General features: G+C 32.8%; 1 protein-coding gene across 3 annotated transcripts; it reads right to left on the bottom strand.

Annotated features, from left to right (window-relative positions):
* Positions 1-4,365: 4,365 nt before the first annotated feature.
* LOC124948532 (mucin-19-like) lies at positions 4,366-21,954 on the bottom strand. Of its 3 annotated transcripts, none has more exons than XM_047492265.1 (13): positions 21,841-21,954; positions 19,915-20,049; positions 17,888-18,031; positions 14,829-14,974; positions 13,814-13,986; positions 12,786-13,056; positions 12,539-12,661; positions 12,295-12,465; positions 12,030-12,190; positions 11,700-11,953; positions 7,957-11,630; positions 7,650-7,796; positions 4,366-7,568 (listed from the first exon to the last, which is right to left on the bottom strand). In XM_047492265.1, the coding sequence occupies exons 2-13, from the start codon at positions 20,000-20,002 to the stop codon at positions 6,393-6,395; spliced, it is 6,528 nt and encodes a 2,175-aa protein (XP_047348221.1). In that variant the 5' UTR covers positions 20,003-20,049; positions 21,841-21,954; the 3' UTR covers positions 4,366-6,392. The 3 variants fall into 3 exon arrangements, with proteins under 3 accessions (XP_047348221.1, XP_047348223.1, XP_047348224.1); XM_047492267.1 differs by lacking the exon at positions 21,841-21,954 and adding an exon at positions 21,047-21,180; XM_047492268.1 differs by lacking the exon at positions 21,841-21,954 and having other exon boundaries at positions 7,957-8,990; positions 9,138-11,630; positions 19,915-20,354.
* Between the last annotated feature and the right edge of the window lie 15 nt (positions 21,955-21,969).

Below are 21,969 nucleotides of genomic sequence, written 5' to 3'. Positions count from 1 at the left end.
AGTAATCGACTTTCCGAAAAAAAAGTTGGCATTATGTGTGTCAGTATTGTATGTAGGTATATGTATGTATATTTAAGGAAATCACTTATTACGAATATATCGTTGCCAAATTTAACATTTGTGTGCATGTGTGCAGTCCTGTGTGTAAAAATACAATAGTTTTTTCGTTACTATTGTCTCTTTAAAAATAGATATTTTTAAAGAAATTATATAGCAGTTCTATTTTTGAAATTTATACAGGTTTTAAATAGGTATATAGATAGTATTTTACATAGATATACAGGTAGTATTTTATATAAATATATACATTACTATGTCCGAAGATATATGCATGTGTTGCAACATTTTTATGATCGCTTTTATATTCCCACAGCTATATATATTCAATGTATTACTTAGCTGTATATGTATCGTTTTAGTTTCCTTCTTTTTTTTTTAGATAGTTCGATCCAATTATTACGAAATTATAATACATATTACTTTGTAAATGAAGTATTATTCAATATTTATAAATAAAAAAGTATTATTTTTCCCAAATACAATAGAGATGTACCTATATATTTAGGGATATTCATAAATAGATATATACGTAAATACATAAATCTTTCGAATTACTCAATTTATTAACTATTCATTATTTCATACATAGTATAGAAAGCGTAGGAATAATTTACATACTCGTGATACATGAGTGTGTCTATTTTATATTTCTATATTTAAAAAAAATGTAAATATTTCATTGAAAAATCTTTGTCTACATTTAAAATCCGAATTAATTACATTTGTCGTGCTTTTGATACTCCCACATATTTTTATTACATGTTTTTATTGTTTTTAATTGAAAAAATTAATTTTTAAATTGACTCGCGGTGTATCCTAGTTACATAGTCGAACTAAAGAGGTCACTTCGGTTCTCTGTTAATGGTCTGGTCGCTATCTTGGGTATGATAACAAGTAAATATGATGTTTCGTTGCTGTGTATAATTATAGGTAATTAGTAGATTTTTTTTAACATAAACCTTTTTCCATTATATTAATCGATAGCTGAAGGCACGATTTTTACGAGGCCGCGTTCGCATATCAGCATGTCGTAACGTTCAAAAGATATTCGTAAAAATAATATCTACCTCTTACAGATCAGCCAGGGAAATTATTGCGTCGTATTTTTTCTTCTGATCAATAATTTTGTGTTTACAATTCTGATCGATCGATATCTTATATTCAATTTTTATATATACTTATACACATACACACATCTATGGATATTCCATACACAACACACTTTTAGTTTAATCTTGTCTAATATGATCATATATTTCTCAGATTTCCAAGAATTCAACGAGCTAGAATAATATGGTATCAAATTTGTCGGTTTTATATATGACCTTCTCTTCATATGAGTACAAGTGTATCTTTTTTTAATAACATAGAACGAGATCTAATAGAGGAAAGATAGCTAACATTCGACATGGAAATACGCATTAATTTGTATATTTCCAAGAAATTCTCTAACCGAGAATAAAACAAATAGTCGATCGTTCGAACTATCTCAAGAATAAAAGATCTTTATTTTTATCTAGTATTTCGACGAGTAAAAATTTACGAAAAGCGTCAAGTGATTTCGTTTTAATTACGTATTTTATTAATAAACATTTTTATTTCAACTTTATCACGATTAATAGTATAGAAAGTTTATCGTTATAGGAATTTGTATTCTTTTTAGTTTATTAGTCATCATGTTTACTGCTACAGTTATTGTTTTATTTTAGAAAATTTATTTGATTTTTATTAATAGTTAGATCTCCATATGCAGCTACTTCCAAATAGTGAGACCTAGGTTATTGATATTATTTAAGATTGTATATTTAGACATAAATTAAATGTTTTTGAACATATAGGTGCATCTTTTGATACATTTTAAAAATACTTGACTTTTAGTCGTTTGAAAATAAAAATTAAATTCATAATAAATCATTGAATTAGTATATCCGAGAGATTAATTCTTTGATAGTGCCTTATTCAGGTAGATAAAGATGGAATCTATTGTACCCGAAAGGCACAATAGATTCTCACATGGTAATCTGACTTTATTTGGAAGGTAAAGTAGAGATGATGTTTGCTTTAATTATCCGAGAGGTAATTGAAGTTTTGTAAACAAACAAACAAACCATAAAAAATAAAAAATAAACAGTCATAATTTACATTGTGTCATGGGCTAGTCTTGGAGTTATTATTTGAGAAAGAATCTGTGGATCTGGTCCCAGAAGAGTCTTTGGGGAATATACCAGGTTTGAGAGCCACAAGGGTCCCAGGAGCAATTGGTGTACTAAGAGACGTGACCAACAGCCAATATAAGATTTTGTTTGAGATTATTAACAGGGAGGCCACGATCGGCAGTTCTGAAGCTCAGATTAGTGAAGGGAAAAAATACCCTACTGATGGTCTGAACAGCGAGGGTTCTCTGTTAAAGAAATACCCATGATGAAATACCCATGTCTATCAAACTTTTGAAACAAATTGCATACTATCTGTAGTCACAAGCTTATTTATCGATGTTATATCTGGGTGACTTTTTATGTCTCAGTAGGTCAATAGAGAAATGTAGGGATAATCTTAGTCAGATTACCTTGCTTTGTTCAATCATTTGGGTTTTGTTATCAACCTTAAAAAGTCATTGTTGTTACCTGAGACTAGATGTAGATACCTAAGTTTTTTACTAGACTCATCTACCATGAGAATTGAGTTACCTGAAGAGAAGAAGGTGACTCTTCTAGTTCAAATGAGTAATTTTGAAAAAAGGCGAATTTTTAAGATTCGGGACTTTGCTAAGTTAATTGGATCTTTGGTAGCATGTTATCCCGCCGTTGAATACAGTCTATTATATTGTAGACTGTTTGAGAGGATTAAGGTTCGGGCCTTAAATAATAATGGAGGTACCATTTGATGCTACGATGACGATGCCTAGATTTGTTCAAAAAGATTGGAATTGGTGGAAAAAAACTATACCGGTCTTTAAGAAATATCAAGGAATACACATTCATCAAGGCTATTTTTGCGGATGTTTTACTGTCAGATTAGAGAGCTTTCTGTGGTAGTGAGAGTGCTTTATATTTATAGATAGCTTTGCAGTTTACATCATTTGAAGAAATTATATATAAAATCAATGCAACAAATAGACAACAAATTGATCGATTTTTAACCTAACAAAAGATTAAATTATTTCTGATGTGTTTTAGATAATAAGGCGATATCTTCATAATATTAAATATTCTTATTATCAAATAATGTTTAATAAGATATATAATCTTTATATAATGTATACAGGCTATCAATGCTTTTTATTTTTAGTTTCAATATGAGCCACATCAAAATATGCATATCTGAGTTTGTGTTTCGGAATGGAGTTTGATAAAAAATAATCAAAATGCTCTATTCCATCGCATTTATCGGGTAGATAGGTCAATATCAAACGTATTCATAAATTTTCGTCTAATCTCCATCGATTAGAAAAAAATTTTATAACTCGCTTCACGATTGATTTTATTTTTACCTAATTATAAAAATTATTAATAGATATGTAATGTTGAACAATGGCTGCATTTAAATTCAATCAAAATTTACTTCCATGATGATTTATTTTATCGTTTCATTTTTTTTCCTGGATATTTGTCTTAATGAAAATTATTTCGTTAGTTATTAACTTTAGGCCTATATATTTATTTGTCAAAAAAAAAAAATTCTACTTCTCCTTTCTTCTTAATTACAAAAGTGTCATGGATGCTGCTGTTAATGATCAAACAGTATTTACGGGAATTATTTCGAATACGCGAATCGATAGCAGACGAAATGCCGTGTAGAATTTTCCTTATTATTTTAACTGCATATATATCTGCTCTACATTCTCCCTGTAGGAAATAACTGCTATCTCATAGCAATCCAAAGAGGTTGTTTCGACCTAACTAAAATGGATCGATGGATCCAACCTAAATAACACAAAAAATTTCTATAAGCGTTCGATTAAATGAAAATATTTCAAATATTCTTTAGGATATTGTTATATATTTTCAAAATATTTATATGTATGTATATTCGAATAGCACTACTTTAAATGTCAATTTTTTTATTTTTTGAAGACTTGTCTGTGATGTATCTTACACTTAATCCCTTTCATTGTATTTTCATTCTAAAATAAAGATTGATTCACAAATTTCAATTCAGTTTCAGCTCAATCTACATTCTGACTTTGTAATTCAAATTATGTATGTATGATGAATCAATGACTGAACTGATTGTAAGATTGAATGGAAATTATATATATGTATATATTTAAATTACAATTATATACAATAATGTTAAAATCAGTGAAATATGTGAATCAAACTTTATTCTAAAATAAAATATGTAGTACAGCGTATAATACACATATTTTTCTTATCATTATATTATATTACAAATTTTTGAGGAGTAGGAATAATTATTGAAAGATAAAAAGAAAAAGAAAGGATACATTTTTTTGTTATACTTCACATTTATTCTATAATCATTAACAGGAGGTAACCATAATGAAATGGCACGACAGACGCGATAGACACGATAGAAGCTTTAACTTAGGGTGCAAAGAAGATAATAATATCTAAGAAAACATTCTTAACCCTCTAAAATATTATATAATTTTTAAATCAGGCATTTATATATCTGTACTTTTTTTAAGTCTTATTTCATTTTTCACTATAAAATTAATTGTTACTTCGTACCCAAATATTAACATTTATTGAATATAGATTAACTTAGTATAGTTATACTAATATAAGTTATAAGTTTCACATTGTATAATTTTTTTAGATATAAAAAAATTTTAGAGAGTTAATTCGTAATATTTAAAGAAGAAAAAATAAAGAGTTACATTAGAAGGATAGACAAGAAAATCGATATTGCATTTGAATCGCCACACTTAAAAGCTATTAATTAATTAAAACAAGCGAACGAAATAAATAATAGATAATAAAATTGACGACAAAGTCGTAGCGTGGCAGAGCGAATAGAGCAAAATAGGAACGGATTGAACACAGAGTTAAATAAAAAATAATAATAAAAACAAAAAAAGAAAAGTTTGGGTAATTCAGACGTTTCAAACGAATCCCTCGTTAAATTGTATTACCGATTAAAGATAAATTCTGTATTGTTAAATTACGTACAATTTCCTTAATTAAAATAATTAATCTTATGAACAATATATACTCACACGAGTCATTATAAAAACTAATAACATTTTCGAGTATTCGACTTATCAATTTTCTCATGAATCTTTCGTTAATTAATCCAGAACTCCTTCGTTCAAATTTCTCTTTTCATATGTTTCCAAGAAAAGAGACAATACCCTATACACACACACACATATATATATATACATATACATATATATATATATATATATATATATATATATGCATATATACTAATAGATATATACAAATTTGGAAAGAAAAATAAGGAAAGGCAAGTTATTTACAGTTGCTCACGAGGATATTGTATCGGAATCGTTTTTATCGATTTCTCGCGTCGATTTGGATCAACGATCACAACGGTGTCGACTTTCACTTTAACTCGAGAGGCGACAATGTGTTCTCGCGTGTCCAATGTTTCCACTACATTTGCCTTGGATCTCCTTTGTCTTTTACATCCTCTTCTCGAACTGGAATAGATTAGCTTCTTGTCGTAAATTTTGAGAGAAACTTCCACGTCTTTGCGATCTTTTGTTTAGATTTGTACTCATACAGGAAACGAAAAAATAAAGAATCTTTCGAATCATTCGTCGTTACTTAACTTCTACGTTATTGTCTGAGAAAGAAACAAAGAAGCGCATACTTTTCCTTGAAAATAATTAGTTCTTCTCATAGAAAATTATTTAAAAATTATTTAAATGAGACGGTATATTTCTTTTGTTCAGATTTACCGACGTATTTCTTAAGAAAGAAAACTCGTCGGAAAAAAAGTCAGTAAAAAAGTACGGTAGAATAAAAATTGATAAATATATTGTTATGTTAATCTTTTGATGTTAAACGTGTCTTTAAGCAGTTGAAAATTTTCGTAAAATTCTATCTCTATTTTTTCCATTTCGTTCATTTTGTTTATATGCTTTTAGGGAGAACTTTTTGAATGTACAAATTCGTTGAAAATAATAGTACCTCGGTGTAAGCTTTCTTTAGAAGTTAGTTAGCAAGATTCATGACGATAGAATGCCAGTGATTGCCATTATGTTTGACGTGATCTCTCAATTTTACACTCGTTTCAACAGTTCTTAAAATTCCAAAAGACGAAGAAGAAAACGATACCAGAGAAGAAAATTGTTCGTAATCATCAAAGTACGAACAACGGAAGAAGCAGTTCATATTCTAAACCAGTAAGTTACCATCTTGGCAGGCTGGTCCCTTGCTGGGCCAGTTGCAGGCATCGGCATTGTTGTCGAAGGTTAAATGCACCGGACAATTAAATACATGCAGAGTGAATCGTTTTTTCCATTCGTCCCAGTGACAAGCGTAGAACTTGTTACAGAAGTTTGGATGTCTGAAGAGGCCAGGTCTGGCACAATCATTGGGGCCTTCAAGAATCTTATCGGCTTCCTCAAAAGTTTTTGAAACGAAGCTATTAAAGCTGGTTGATGTAGCAATTGAATTGGTATTCGAGCTACCTTGTTCCAGTTTCTTTCCTGCTCTTACACCGGGAATATAACTGCGATTAATAGAGGTAGATATACTTGGTAAATAGGTTGAGGAAGGTTGAGTAGTTTCAGTGACGGCCTTATTCTCAATTTTGAAGGGTTTCGGCGAGGAGGAGTCGTAATTTGTAACATAATCGTATTCGCTCGAGCCATCATTTTCGAGATCGACATAGACATCTGACTCATCGTAATTGGCAAGATCTATTTGACCCTTTGACGAGTCAATTAATTTCTTACCAGGACCACGAAGATTTGCAAAAGGATCAGCTTTGCAAGTGCACTCTGCACCGAGTTTGCTAAGAAGTAACGGATGAAGATCGCTCCACTTAACAATAACCTTGCCTTTGCTTAGAGCTGCAGTTGTTTTCATACTTATTTCATAAGATGGTGTTACTGATGATGTTTTGGTGTAACCACCTGAATAGGTCGTTATAATTGGTGTACTTTGCGTTCTCGTTGATCCCACGTAAGTTTGGCCAACTGAAGACGAAAAAGATGATTGTTTCCTGCTTGATCCACTGTAAGTTGATCCTGTAGAACTTGTACTGTCGATTCCAGTGTAAGTGTCATACACACTAGGAATATATTTGACTGTTCCTCTGTTGTAGTTATTGACAAGAGTCTTTACTTTATCCCGAGAGATATCCAAATTCGTTGGTGATCCTCCAAAAGTGGTGCTCGATCCAAATGATGTTTTTGTTTTTGACGTGTAATCTTGGCTAGATGATGTGTCATCGATTATCGAAATTGATTCTGGAGTAGTCTGATCATACGTAATATCAGGTATTGAGATTGGTTTCGTATAGGTCACTCCAATAGCAGAAGACGACGGTGTAGTTGATGATACGTACTGAAAAAAGAAAATTTCTTCGTTATATTTCACAAACTTTTACATTTCTAGAATAATAAATTCTTAAATAGATCATCAAACCTGTGGCCGTATACTTTCTGTGGATTGCTGACGAATTATTGTCGAGGGTGTAACACTTTCTTCAAATGGTTTGTTCCCTTCTGTATAAGTATATCCATTAAAACCATTTGAAACAGATGGTATAGTGTTACTAGGTACATATTGGACCTAAGAAACAATAAAATTATTAATTATTATTATAATATTACTTATGATTTAAGGTTCATTTGATTTGTACCATATCAAGATAAAGTAATTGTAATAAATTCAACAAATCGCATGAAATTATCACGAAAAATATAAATGCATATCGAACATAAAATCTTACCTTTGGTCGCAGTGTTACAGTCGGTTGTTCGTAAGTTCCAAATATTGTCGATGGCCTTGACTTTCCAGGAACATATCCAGAAGATATAGAGGCTGAAGGTAAAGTGGTAACAGAAATGTGATCAGTTTGATTATATAAACCAGTTGATTGGAGGGAAACTCCGGTTTCGAAGACAGATTGTGCATGCGTGGAAAGAGATCCAGTATTGAAGCGACTATCCTTATAAGTGTATGTATCGCCGGTCAAGCTCACTGGAATAGAAGTTGGAGAAATGACAGTTTTGTAATCGTTATCGAACACTGGTTGAAGGGTAGATACGGATATTGGAATTTTAGATGCTTCGAAAATTGTTGTCTTGTAGTTTTCAAGTGTAGGTCCAGTAGTGTAAATTCCTGAGGATACTGTAGGTGTTGATTGTTTATGTTCAACAAATCCTGTTGGAACTTGTCCAGTCACGAAGCCTGGCTTGTTGTATGTGTTCACTACAGTAGATATAGGCGTCACTCCTGCAGAATCCACAATCGTTGGTGTTTGATAAATTCCAACATCGAGGTAAGATGGTGTCGTTACTGTATAAGGCACTTTGCCACTTGTGGAAGAAACTGAACTTGACGTAGAAGATTGTATACCACCAGTATTTTCGTAAATATTAGATACTGAATGTGATATAGCTGGACCTAAAGTGATTTTTGATGTGTCGACGTGTGTAGCATCTGGTGCTTCGGTTGATGTAGCTACATTCGAAAAGATTTTAGACGTTTTCGTGTAACCAGCATTTCCTTCGAAAGCATTTTCTCCAATTTTATCATAATTTGTTGTAACTCGTTGACCAGTACTGGCGACATAAGATCCTTTACCACCTAAACTCGCAGTTACATAACCTGTCTTAGTGGGTCCTGTTTTAGTAAATCCGCCTTGAGTGAATGTATCAGATTTTATTGAAGAGTATCCTGGGGAACTTATTTCACCTTGAACTCCATGCAATTTATCTCCAGGCACATTATCGGAAAGCGTACCGATCGATGTTCTGTAATCTGTAAGATCACTTTCAGTATACTTAGTAGTAACAAGACCGTTATTGAATGTGATGGTACCACGGCCTCCGTTGTCATGGTACTCATTTGTCTTATAACTTGTACTTTCAGTGATTGAAGGGGTTACTAACCCTACATTAACCGAACCTTTACTACCACTATAAATTGATGATCCAGAATCAGTATAATGATGACTTCCTATGGAGCCTCCAACAGTAGTACCTTCTTGAACAGTTCCACCTACTACGACACCGCTAGAAGTTTGGCCGGTTAAGTGAACAGCTGGGGTATTCTGTCCATGTAGAATTATACCAGAAGTAGGAGTACCACTTAATGAAACGCCTGGGGATATGGATCCGTGCAAGAAAGTACCTGGACTAGCTGATCCAGAGTAGATAGTTTTAACTCCATCACTCACAACATAACCAGGAGTACCAGTTTGTGATTTTACATATCCTGGTTGACTACTTCCAGTGATAACAGCACCTTGTTGTGTTGATCCTGTTAATATTGATCCAGATATATCTCCTTGAGTAATAAGAGATCCAGAAGAGGAGTCGTCAGTGACTATGGCTCCTTCAATATTAGTACCAGTAACGATAGTGCCAGTGTTTGCTTGTCCAATATTATAACCATCAGAATAACCAGGATGTTGATAAAATGTGCCAGGTGTAGGCGAAGTTCTATCAAGCATTAGCGTAATATTCAAATTACTTTCTGTAAATCTATTTTTACCAAAAGCGCTTGTTACTCCAGTACCACTGCTATGACTTGTTTTGATTCCAGATTGACTAGAAAATATAGGACCAGAAGATACTGTGTGATGACTAACGTATGTACCTGTTTGGCCCGGATAATTTGTAAATACTGATGATGTAGAAACAGAACCAGCTTTTCCACCACTTTCGGTTTCACTAATGCCTTTTACTGAACTACTACCTGTGACATCATTCTTATAATACGGTATTTCACTAATAATTTGTACTGGTATAGTATAACTAGGTAATTCGGAATCTTTAGAATTTCCAAAATATTGAGAATTGCTACCTCCATGGCCTTGTATCAATGTCGATGTTGTACCATAATCTTCACCTTGTAATACTCCTGGTACAACTTTTTTACCTACTACCGATTCACCAGGATAATTTGAACTTATCGACGTTGGTCTTGTAAATACATTACTAGAATCTCCTAAGTGGCCCGCACCAAATGAACCTGTATATTTTGTTTTCGTTGAAAAATCTGATCCTGTATATCCGGATCCTGTATATTCAGATCTTGTAGATCCTGAATAATCAATTATTCCAGGTTGTCCGATTTCAGACTGTCCGATATCAGAGTGTCCGATTCCAGTTGAAGATCCAGAAATAGAAGAACTTTGAGAATATGCTGTACTTGAAGAATCAGTATACCCATGTTCAGACGATCCTGTATATCTTCCTTCCCCTCCTGTTCCTTTCGTTATTCCTGAATATAATGTGCTGTCAGAATAACCACCAGATCCTTTCTGATCGGTAAAACCTTGTGTATCCGAACTTATCGATCCTGTATATCCTAAACTGGAATCAATTCCTCCAGATCCTCCTTTATAACCAGTATTAGTTGATCCAGAGTATCCATTATCTGTTATGGAACTTCCAGTATATTGGGAATCTGATCCAGCATTAGTTAATCCAGAATATCCATTACCTGTTACGGAATTTCCAGTATATTGGGAACCTGATAATGTACTGGTCGATATGGTATATCCACCAATATTTGATCCCACAGAACCACTGCCAGCCTGGATCGTACTACTAGAACCTCGATATGGGCCATTTGTTCCTTGCGAATATTCCGAATTAGGAGATATATGATCACGTGATTGTGAATAAGTTGTAGAACCTGACAAACTATTGCTACTTTCCGTATATCCTAATCCTGTATGGAGCCCAGTTGTAGAACCCTGATAAACGTTACTTAATGATCCTGATGATCCTGAATATCCAGAATTTGTTTGAATTCCAATATATTCTGTGCTTGTTGAATCTTTATATCCACCAGATACACTTCCTGTATATTGTCCACCAATTCCATGTGAGCCAGTAATTGATCCGTATCCTGTGGCACCATTAGTATATCCTGATCCTGTTGAATATTCTCCAGTTACTTTTGAGTAATCTGTATTCAAGCTTGATTGTCCAACGTCAATTTGTCCAACGGATGAACCAGTAAATTGTGTGCCAGATGAACCGGTAAATCGTGTGCCAGATGAACCAGTAAATCGTGTGCCAGATGAACCAGTAAATCGTGTGCCAGATGAACCAGTAAATCGTGTGTCAGATGAATCAGAAAATCGTGTGCCAGATGAACCAGTAAATCGTGTATTTGATGAATCCGTGTATCCACCAGCACTGGTTTCGTAATAACCTCCACCAGTTGTTCCTGAAAATCCGTCGGGTATTCCACCGGTAACAAATCTACCTGCACCTTGAGTAGACGATCCACCATTAAAATGAATGTCATATTCGCTTCTTGTATAGCCCGATCCAGTATTTGAGCAACTAGGTACCAACCAAGGCCACTCGCAAACTAATTTGTCCTGATCAAAGACCAAGTCATACGGACAACGGAATTCGAAAGCCATCATTTCAGGTCCACCTATTATAAAGTTCTTACGTAAGTATATAACGAGTGTTATTTAATAGAAATACAAATAATGTGTTATACCTAAATCAATGCAGGCAAAAAACCAACGACAATTTCGTGGATCAGCATAGTATCCTGGTTCAGGAGGACATTGAAATCTAACTTGAGGAGCAGGTGCTACTTCGCTGCTTCCAGGACATGGAGATCCTTGAGACAAAGATCCTGGCCAAACACAAACTTCCGTACGCTCGTCGAATGCCAATCCAGCTGGACAGTCAAATTCGAAGACCGAGTAATTCTCTATGTTCTGATTAAATTTGACACAACGATAAAATCTATGAAGAAAAAAAAGAATAATTTATAATTTTCTATATTTATCAGTTAAGCTACTAACATTGAAATAATCACAACCTGTTGCAACTTTTAGGATGCACGAAGTAGCCTTGTCTTGTACAGATAAATTCAGTTTGGGTATTTTCACGTACTGCACGAATATGTCCCTCGGTATCGACTACTCGAACTACTCTATAGCCAGATGATTTTGCTTTATTTGGGTAAGTAATCATTGCTTGCTAAAAAAAAACGGAAAAGTATTATAGGTTGACAATAAGTATCAAATGATTAACAAAAAGAATGTTCCAAGGAAAAACATTTTTATCATGTAGTACATATTTACATGAAGATCGTCTTCTAATGAAGTGAGCACAGCGTGTCGCGACTTTCTCTTAAAATTCGTAAAAGATTGATAGACATCATGAGTGATTGTTTTTCCGCAATTACTTTTTAAATCGTTTTCTATCTCCCAAATACCTAAACCGGCGAGATCACGTAGAATTACATATTTTCCCTGCAAAAAAACCGATCATATAATATCATGAAAGGAGAGAGAAGGAAGACAAACGGACTTCACTTCAATATACTTTAATGCCCGCAGAAATTTTGTCCTCAAAAGCAATCCATGTTTTGTTTTTGAAAGCATATGGCCCCGTGAGATCCTCATCTCTTTCTATCGTCCATTCTCCGTCATCCATCGATTCGCAAAACTGAAAGTAGTAACAATAAATTGCTCAACGTTTCCTAATCCTATTATCGATTTTACAATACTACGATCTGTAGTATAGTATATTTAAATTTTATGGTAATTTACATTCTGAATTGTTTTTTTACCTCTTTCCTATCGATGACAGTCGGATATTTGTCCTCGGTACGTGACCTTGGTGCATTCTCTGTCTCATTTTTCAAATTGAATCTATAAGCACTGGCTGGCATCGAAATCAAGAGCTTTCTCTTTGGCGCTCCTAATCCGCTTATCAGATCAACTAAGCTATCCGTGTTGAGCATGTCAAATAGACCCATCACACGGGAAGGATGGAAAGTATAATAGATTTCGTCTTCGTCCACTAAATAATGAGATGCGATCGTAAATAGATCCACGTATCTATTTAAAGAGAAAAAGATAAATTATATTGCACTGATATTTTACATATATTCATTCATATGCATTCTTGCATACGATTTGAAAAAGAGACTGAGGAAGAAAGGAAATACATTTCCAAATATCTTTTTCACATAACTAATTCAATTGTCATAATAGATGTTTTCTAGTGACATTATAATTATGCTCGTATTCCGTAATGTAGTATTCTTTAGGATGTTTATTAGATGCTACAATAATGAAATGACTTTGGAATTAAATTAGAAAAGACAATGAGTCTATAATGAAAAAAGATCGATGTACGTATGTAGATATTCATGATATCGAAACTACGTGGCCTTGTTCTAAAGAATGGGATAGCGCTACGACTTCGTTTACATTTTGAATATTACTTCGAATAAGCACTAAGCTCATTCATATTCAGCGAATACCCCGAATAGTCAGATTGTCTTTGTGCGATATGGATCATCCGAGTATAATTCAATTAAATGAACAACGAACATAAGTACAATGATCCTCGTACATGAGTAATCTTACAAGTGGTACAAGGATAAAGATATCTACCAGAACGCCCGATAATCTTTTCTTTTTACTTTGCTGTTTCCTTTACATTTTTCTAACATAATTTCTTCAATCGTACAAAAGCTAGTTAGGACATTAAATAAATTGCATTTTCATGCCATTTACTCGCATAGTTCTACTTTTATTATATTCGTAAAAATTATTAATTATATGAATTTATAAGAAATATGTTTCTTACTTCGAAAGCTTCTTTAAATCGAATTGTTTCGCCAAATTTTCTGGTTTCGTTGGTAAGGACATCAGTATCCTTTTGTCAATCGATTTTCGTACCATCTCGTCTTTGAGACCTTTGACGAAATGATAAAGACGTTCCTTTGAACCTGCTGTGACATTTAATTCTACACCATCAACCTTAAAAAAATAGGGAAAATATATTCAGATTAAAATTTATACTTCATCATCGTAAAAATAAAAGTAACAATGATAGTCGTCGTTATTTGTTCTTTTTGTCAGTAATTATATTGTCAGGAATTTTGAAATATTAATTTTGTGCCTGAATATAGATAACACTATAAACACCGTCGATTATGTTGTTTGCGATAGTCATTTATCAATAAAAAATTTATTAAGCTTCTGTATAGACGATACATTGAATTTTTATCCCGCGTTTCTACGAAGCGTGAATCATGAATGTGAATTGAACGCTTTCGTGAACTACGATTAATGTGACTATTGTGAAGATTACTTGTGATGTCAACACAGCTTCATAATTCAATTATATCAGGAACAAACCGGTTTGATTTTCAGTCATAGCAATAGCAAGCGTAAAACAGGATGTTTATATAGATAATAATATTTTTAAGTTGTTTTCACTGTCGTGAATGAAAAGTTCATGTTTTATAGGAATACGGCATTATATATGCATATGCAACGAACCGGTTGCCAGCTACAGGGGCTTATAAAATTTCTTCTTGACAAAAGCAATATTATCGACGATGTATAATATATTGCCTATTTTTAGGCGCTATAATTAACACTAAACATAAGTGATTAATAATTATATTAAACCAAGCAATAAACGATTAGATTATTTTACATAAATTAGATTGCAATTAGAAAATAATATAAACAAATAAAAATAAAATTAGTTTATGACTATATCATTTTATCAGCCTTTTCTTATTAAGGAAAGATATTTAACCTTTTCCTTAATATTTATTGAATTCTCGATAAAAATCTCAGAAAATATTTACCTCGTTTAGAATGTTAACCAAACGCGTGACAGCTGTCTGACGACTCATACCGGAAGTTTTGAGAGTGCCTGCAGGATCGTTGATAGAAATGACAAATTGGAGAGGCGGATTCATTTCTTTTAGCTCTTCGCTAAATACTTGAATATCTAGAAGATATTGAAAATGAATTTCTGTTAATTAAATGGTATGAATTTAAAAATTTTATTTAATAATGCTATTAAATACGCGATGACAATTAAAAAGAAAAAACTTAACAAACAGGTACGATCTAACGTCGATTAATGACGTCAGTCTAAATACGCGTATATTACTTGTCGAGATAAGCAAGGACATGTAGAAGTCATGACATCTATTAGAAAATGTCATCGAAGTACATTAGTATAGTTAGTATTAGTTAGTATTAGTTCGAGTGCGTATTCGTGAGTAATCTTCTCAATCGTTCAAGAAATACACGAAATAAAATTAACATTTTCTACTAGGGATTTATATTTTGAATTTTATTTCTCTTATGTTAATCATTAAAAATAAAATTTATCTTGTAAAAAATATCGTTCGTTGAACGGATATATAAATATTTACGTCGTGCGATTTGAAAAAAGAAAATCTTTGCATAGTTCACATTATAATAATAAAGATCATATGATTGATTAATTGCATATATTGGTAATCTCAAGGTAGACGATTAGATTGTGGAAGATAGTGTTTATTCTCTTGTCGCAAAGTTGAAAGGAATGTAGAAAGAAGAAAGTGGGCTCTCTTATCGCGATTTTTACACGGTCCACATTCACCTTTCAACAGAAGTCGAAAGTATCAGAATCAATTGATGATTATACTTCGCCTTCTGTGGACTTTCGTTAATCGACTTTATATAATCATATATTATTACAAAATCTTAAAATAATTGTCAATACTTCCAAATGAAATTTGTTTACCGCCAAAGAATAAATTTGATCTGTAAGATGATTACTTCATTTTCATTTTCAATGCTCAAAACATATAAATATCAATTTATTTAAATCGTTTAATTAAAAAATATCTAGGGCTATAACAAAACTCGTAAAGAAAATTAAGCGGATGACGAATAAAGATTTATATTTCTTCAATGTTGCAATAATGTGACGCGTCGAAGTTCACAACGCAGTTACATCATCATAATGATCATTCATGAAGTTACTTAAGTTACAAAAAAACTCATTGTAATTTTTATAATCCTATTCCTCTGAAATGTAACCGGCTTACTTGTAAGCCACCTCAATTACTCATCATGCGTATATAGACATTAAATTTATATCCCGCTATATTTCATAATTTCAAGAGTTCTCGGAATTTCAAGTTCGATCGGAATTTGTGTGTGTGTGTGTATGGATTATTGATTTATCACAGAGTATGACGACAAGTAATACCTGGTTTTCAAAAAATTATTATGGCTTCAATCGGATCGGACAGAGAAAGTAATACTTTTTTATCCGAACTATCCGACAAAGAAAAAAAAAGCACTTTCGAGGTTTCAAATATTTAATTAGCAACGCCCTTGTAGTAATATTTTGCACAGGTCTCAACACTTTCGTGATCGAATGTCTTCTTGCCCCAGAAAAATTTTTTTTTTATATCTTTTACCTTTCAAAAAAAAAAAAATCTTGAAAAAAAGAGAAGCTTGTTTTTACATTTTTAAGGTTTCTCCTGGTATATTCTCATGTTCTCATATAATCTCGTGTCCTTTACTGTCTCTTATTTACTCCTCTATCTACCTCTCTCTTCGTGTTTTTTTTTATTCATAAGGTATGCTACCATAGATAGCTACTTTACCTTCGTTAATTTCCGTTCCATCATAAAGCTTAAGAATATCGCCTTTTCTTATAAGACGCTTATATCAGATAAACGAGTATTCTATTAATATTGTCAAAAATTTTGGCGATTTTGCATAATACGAGAGGTATTGTCCTTCACCGATAATATTAATTTCTTTTGATTTTATAAAAATACGAGAACTGATTTATTACGACGATTATCGTTATAAAGATAATGTAACGATGAATTTTTGATTATTTGCAGTTGCGTACATCTACGAAACGTTATGTAGACTGTATCAAAAGAAAGAAAGATAGAGAGAGAGAGAGAGGAAGAAGAAGAAGAAAGGGTCATCAGATGAGAAGATAGAATTATGTCAGAGATTCTTTGTTTTTGTTATTGCTAAACCACGCGTGTCGAGAAACACGAGACGACCTCTTGCGATCGCAGTGATCTAACGTCATGTCATCATGTTATATTCGTTGAACATATAATATCTATAGAATCTACGATATTTATATAGAGGTAAGAAGAATCTTTTATGTGTCCTCGCGATAAATTATATCACGACAGAAATGAAATACCGATCCATCTCATTTCAAAGATAACAAACGACGTAAACGTGTTTGAGAATAAATATACATCTTATGAAAGAGCGAGAAAAATACATATAGAAATATAAAGGTTAGCGATGTGTATCCTAAGCTATATCTTGTTGCAAGTGCAAGGACGTGACCGCCCGGTGGTTTCAATTGCGGCTGTATCGTTTATGCAATTCCTCAAAGTCGCATAGCGCAACGACATTAACATCAACTTTCAGTACACTTACGCTACCTTTCCTAGAGCGAGAATTTCCAGTAACATTTCTTCTTTTTCTCATTTGTTTCGTCATCTTATTTTTTTTCTTCGATCTATCTAAGACAATTTAGTCTAGTTAGACGACGATACCAAAGGACATCGATTACAATTACCATTAGCAATTCGAATTTGGAATCGAAAAGAGTTTGATTCTTATTGTCCTTTATCGATTTAATGGAAACGCGTTCGTTTCACGAAAACGGGCAATCGACTTATTCAAAACTATATCGAGCTAATGACTCATGTTCGCTGCGAACGTGGGCGTTCGGTCATTGAATTTCGCAAGCTTCTCGATGAGTAATCGATTTGTCGTTTGGTTCAATGTACGTAAGTAGTTTTATATCAATTCGATAATATTAATCTGTATTTCGTTATAATAGAATTTTGAGATATTTTGTTTTTCAAAGACTCACCCGAAATAGAAAGATTTTGTATATCATGTCCTTGATGTACCAAAGTGGTGCACTTACAAATCGAATCACTGAGTAGATTTACATCTGATTTGAAAGTATAACAAATCACTTCTTTGCCTGGTGAAGTTTTTTGTGTTGGACATTCTGAAAAAAAAAAAAAAATACAAACTTATCATTTTTCTTTTTTCCTCGTCAAAATTACATTTACACTTTACTATTACTTTTATCCTAATAATAAAAATGAACGAACGACTAAAGATGTTCATTCTCATCTTTTCTATTGTCATATATCAATTTTACGCGAGCGACAAAAGAGACGATCTCAAAGGTATCTGTCAGGTACGTTTCACTGTCGTTGACATCATCGACGATTGCATTATACGTGAAGAAGCGTCTATAATAGTCATTTACATAGACTCGCAAACCTGTTGTAGAACATGGACTATGTAAAGATGGGGAAAAATAGTGAATAAAAGGTAAAAAAAGAATGAAAAAAGACAGAGAGAGAGAGAGAGAGAGAGAGAGAGACGCTCGTATGAAGTACGTATTGATTGGTACATAGACACATATAACGTAGACATCTTTACCATTATTATTAACTCTTGTTGCCGGATATGTTGACTTTGTGAAGACATAACGATTTACATGAAGCCTATTTACATGATCCAACTGTTAATTATAATCTTAGAATTTTCCTTAGATAGACATTTTCTTTTAGCTAGAACCGAAGAAGACAAAGATAAAAATTTTTAAATCAAAAGGAAGGACGAAAAAACACAAAGCTCTTGTAATCTGGAGTTTTCTTTTGAAAAACATTGGAAACAATGGATCCACGCTTGATAGTTACGTCTTCAACGTAACGATCCTCGATTTATCATAAACGGACGGTTAATGGCGCGAAAAGAGATTCTTTATTAAATAAGCAATACAATACGTCGTTAAGTTGTTAACGGTGAAGCGATCTCGCGTTGCTCGATCAATAAGATAGACTGATAAATCATTCTCCTGAGAGAAAGTTCTTTTTACCGGTGATTCTTTCTCTTCGAATCACTATAATGACGCTTACAATGGTGGCACCTGATCTTCGTAGCTAAAAAGAAAGTAACTAATCTACCCCCGCTCACTCTGATTTCTTTTCAACTATTTTGAGTACTTTCTTTAATGTCTTATGTGCAAATTGAATTTTTCGGATAGCCGAAAGTTTGTCTTCAAAATCGAATTTTAGAATGAAAAGAGAATGAATAATAAATGAGATTGGAGAAATTAAAATGAATAAAAAGGATTTCTTTTTCTTTGCTTTCTTTTTTCTTTTTTTTTTCTTTTTTTTTTTTAATTAGAAAGAAAGAAAGAATTTGTTCAAAATGGATTAAAAATGTATGTAAGTTCATGTTATATATAAAAGTATTGAATGATTCTAATTATTTTTTAATCACTTTATATTTATTAATTTTGAAAAATTATTTTGATGTTTGTTCTTTTTTTCTTTTTTAATAGGGCGAAATTTTTTTTGTTTTCGTTGATGTTATCGATTTCCTTAATGGTCACCGACCATCGCAAACACGTCGATTACACGTAAATGGTATCGTCCTTGTGTCAGACAGCGCGCTCCAGTTGTCGATGGCGTAATTTAACCTCAAGGATTAATACGATTGATCGTCGTGGATAAACGATTATCGTAAAGAATCTAGTTTTGGATCTTCATGTCGGCATTCTCTTTAGAATCCTATTTAGAGAGTCGTTCCACTCATCGATCTCGCAGAGGAAAACAATGACAGGAAAGTCATTGAAAGTCTATTTTAAAAAGATCCGTTTCTTTTACAGTTACTCGAAGACCAATTAAAAATTTGTAATCAGCCCAATGTGAAATTTTTTCTTTCGATATAATAAATATCCTTTAATTATTTTTGCATCAATTTATTACATTTCTTTATAGATCATAACAATGATTTTTTTACGATAACTGCATTAATTGGTAACATCGAATAATTGAAAAAAAAAGACAATAGTTAAAATAAAAAAAGACTTACTCGTATTAGATCCAAGACATACAGGTATAAAAGAAAGAATGATTAGTAGAATCAATCGTGTCACCATCCTGTCGATCGCAGGACCCATTTTTACTCTTGTTACCTTCACCAATCCTTGGAATCTTCAAGTCAATACTGAAAATTGAAGAAACAACACTCGTAATCTTATTATCGACGTAATCATCGAGATCAAAAAATGATCAACGTTTGAATTTAATACGAAAGATCAATCGGAAAAATTTTCTTTTCTTTTTTTTTTCTTTTTTGCTTTTTATATATTTATCTATCTTTTATTCTCCGTTCGTTTAAATCTTCTCGAAGACAAGGAATCTCAAAGACGAGGGTTCCTTCGAGTTCGAGCGCGCGTTTCGTACTGAACCCTCGGAGGACTCGTGCTCTCTTAGTAAACCCTACCGATCCGTCCGGATGGAAGCAATCGAGGACCAACAGAATCGGTTCAGGGAGAATCGAGAGAAGAGAGAGAGAGAGAGAGAGAGAAAGAGACAGAGAGAGAGAGAGAGAGAGAGAGAAGGAGAAGGAGAGAGAGAGAGAGAGAGGCAGAACAGAGGCCAACGGGACCAGCAGATCACACACGAGATCACGAGGTGGGGTACCGGACTGGCCCAGATCGAGACACTTTCCGTGTTACATACATGTACGTACGCTTCTCTCAGTTAAAAATAGGATCACTCATACGATCGTTACGTTATAAGACTTCTGATTCACGAAGTCCGAGTATATTAAGATTTTTTTTTTTTATTTAAAAGTGTCACTGCTATTTGGCAAAAAGGATTTTTAGCAAATTCACGAATCTTGATTATCCAAGTGACATCTATGTAAAAATATGCTATTACCTTTTTTTTTTTCTTTTTGAGAAAGAAATAAAAATAAGGAACGAAGAAGATCATTAACGAGTATATGATTTTCTTGAACAATATGATTTCATAAAGGAAATTTAAGTGAGTGCAATAAAAATTGCTTTTATTTCCTAATATCAGATGTACTTTACTTATTCCAAGAAATTGAAATCATGATGGAAACACGTTGCTGACTTACTGACCACAATCGGATATTGTCAAGATCACGATCGTTGGAAAAAAATCTGATACATTACACTTAAGTGTTTACTCACATTAAGTAATAACCAAAGAAGGTAATAAGATGTTAGAACTCTCGATACGTTTAAGAGAATACCATATCTTCGGATTTATAAAATACCATTGAAGATTGAGCATGACAAATGAGATTATTGCTTTCACTTTTAGTGGTAAAAAAAAAATTGACCCCAATCCTCGATAAGGATCATCAAACTATGCATTCGATCGATTCTTATTCTTTTCTTTTTTTCTTTTTTTTTCGGTTATTAATTGTAAGTATCATAACTTTACGACAAGATATATCGTGAACTTCTAACGATAAAACTAATTAAAGATGATAGAAGATAATTAAGAAACGACACTTTCACTATAAGAGAAGGGATATTTAATTGGTTGCTGGTCTATGCACAAAACGTCATCGATTTAACCAAGCACAAATGAATGACCGTCTCGTTAAACATTCCACCGATGATATTTAGAACAACAGGCGAGATCCTTGTTTTAAAGTACAAATGTGGAGTTTCAGCGTAAAAATGTGAAGTGTAAACGTCGGTGAGAAAGGAAAATAAAATAATACAAAATGAGGATGTCGTTAGTTAGAGGAAGTATAACATTCCATTATCACTATCTAGATCTAGATAGTGATAGTGAAAACTAGTTTTTTTTTATGCACTTTTTCAACGTTTAATAAACTCCATTATAGAAAGAAAAAAATGTTACAATCGAGAAAAAGATTGAAATAGAAAATAGACAAAGGAAGTAACAAAAATAGTATTAATAAAATTATAAAGATTTCTATGATAGATCAAGAATAGATCGAGGATCGTACCTGTACGATCGGATCTACGCGGCACGACGGATCTTATCGAACTGCAGTTAACTAAGAATCTTCTTTCCCATAATACGACACGTATTTACTTGTATTTCCAGTATCTCTTCACGATATGCGTTAACTATC

Source organism: Vespa velutina, chromosome 4 (assembly GCF_912470025.1).
Source record: "Vespa velutina chromosome 4, iVesVel2.1, whole genome shotgun sequence".
NCBI lineage: Eukaryota > Metazoa > Arthropoda > Insecta > Hymenoptera > Vespidae > Vespa > Vespa velutina.
The sequence above is the reverse complement of the archived record's forward strand: the minus strand, read 5'-3'. Positions and strand labels throughout refer to the sequence as shown.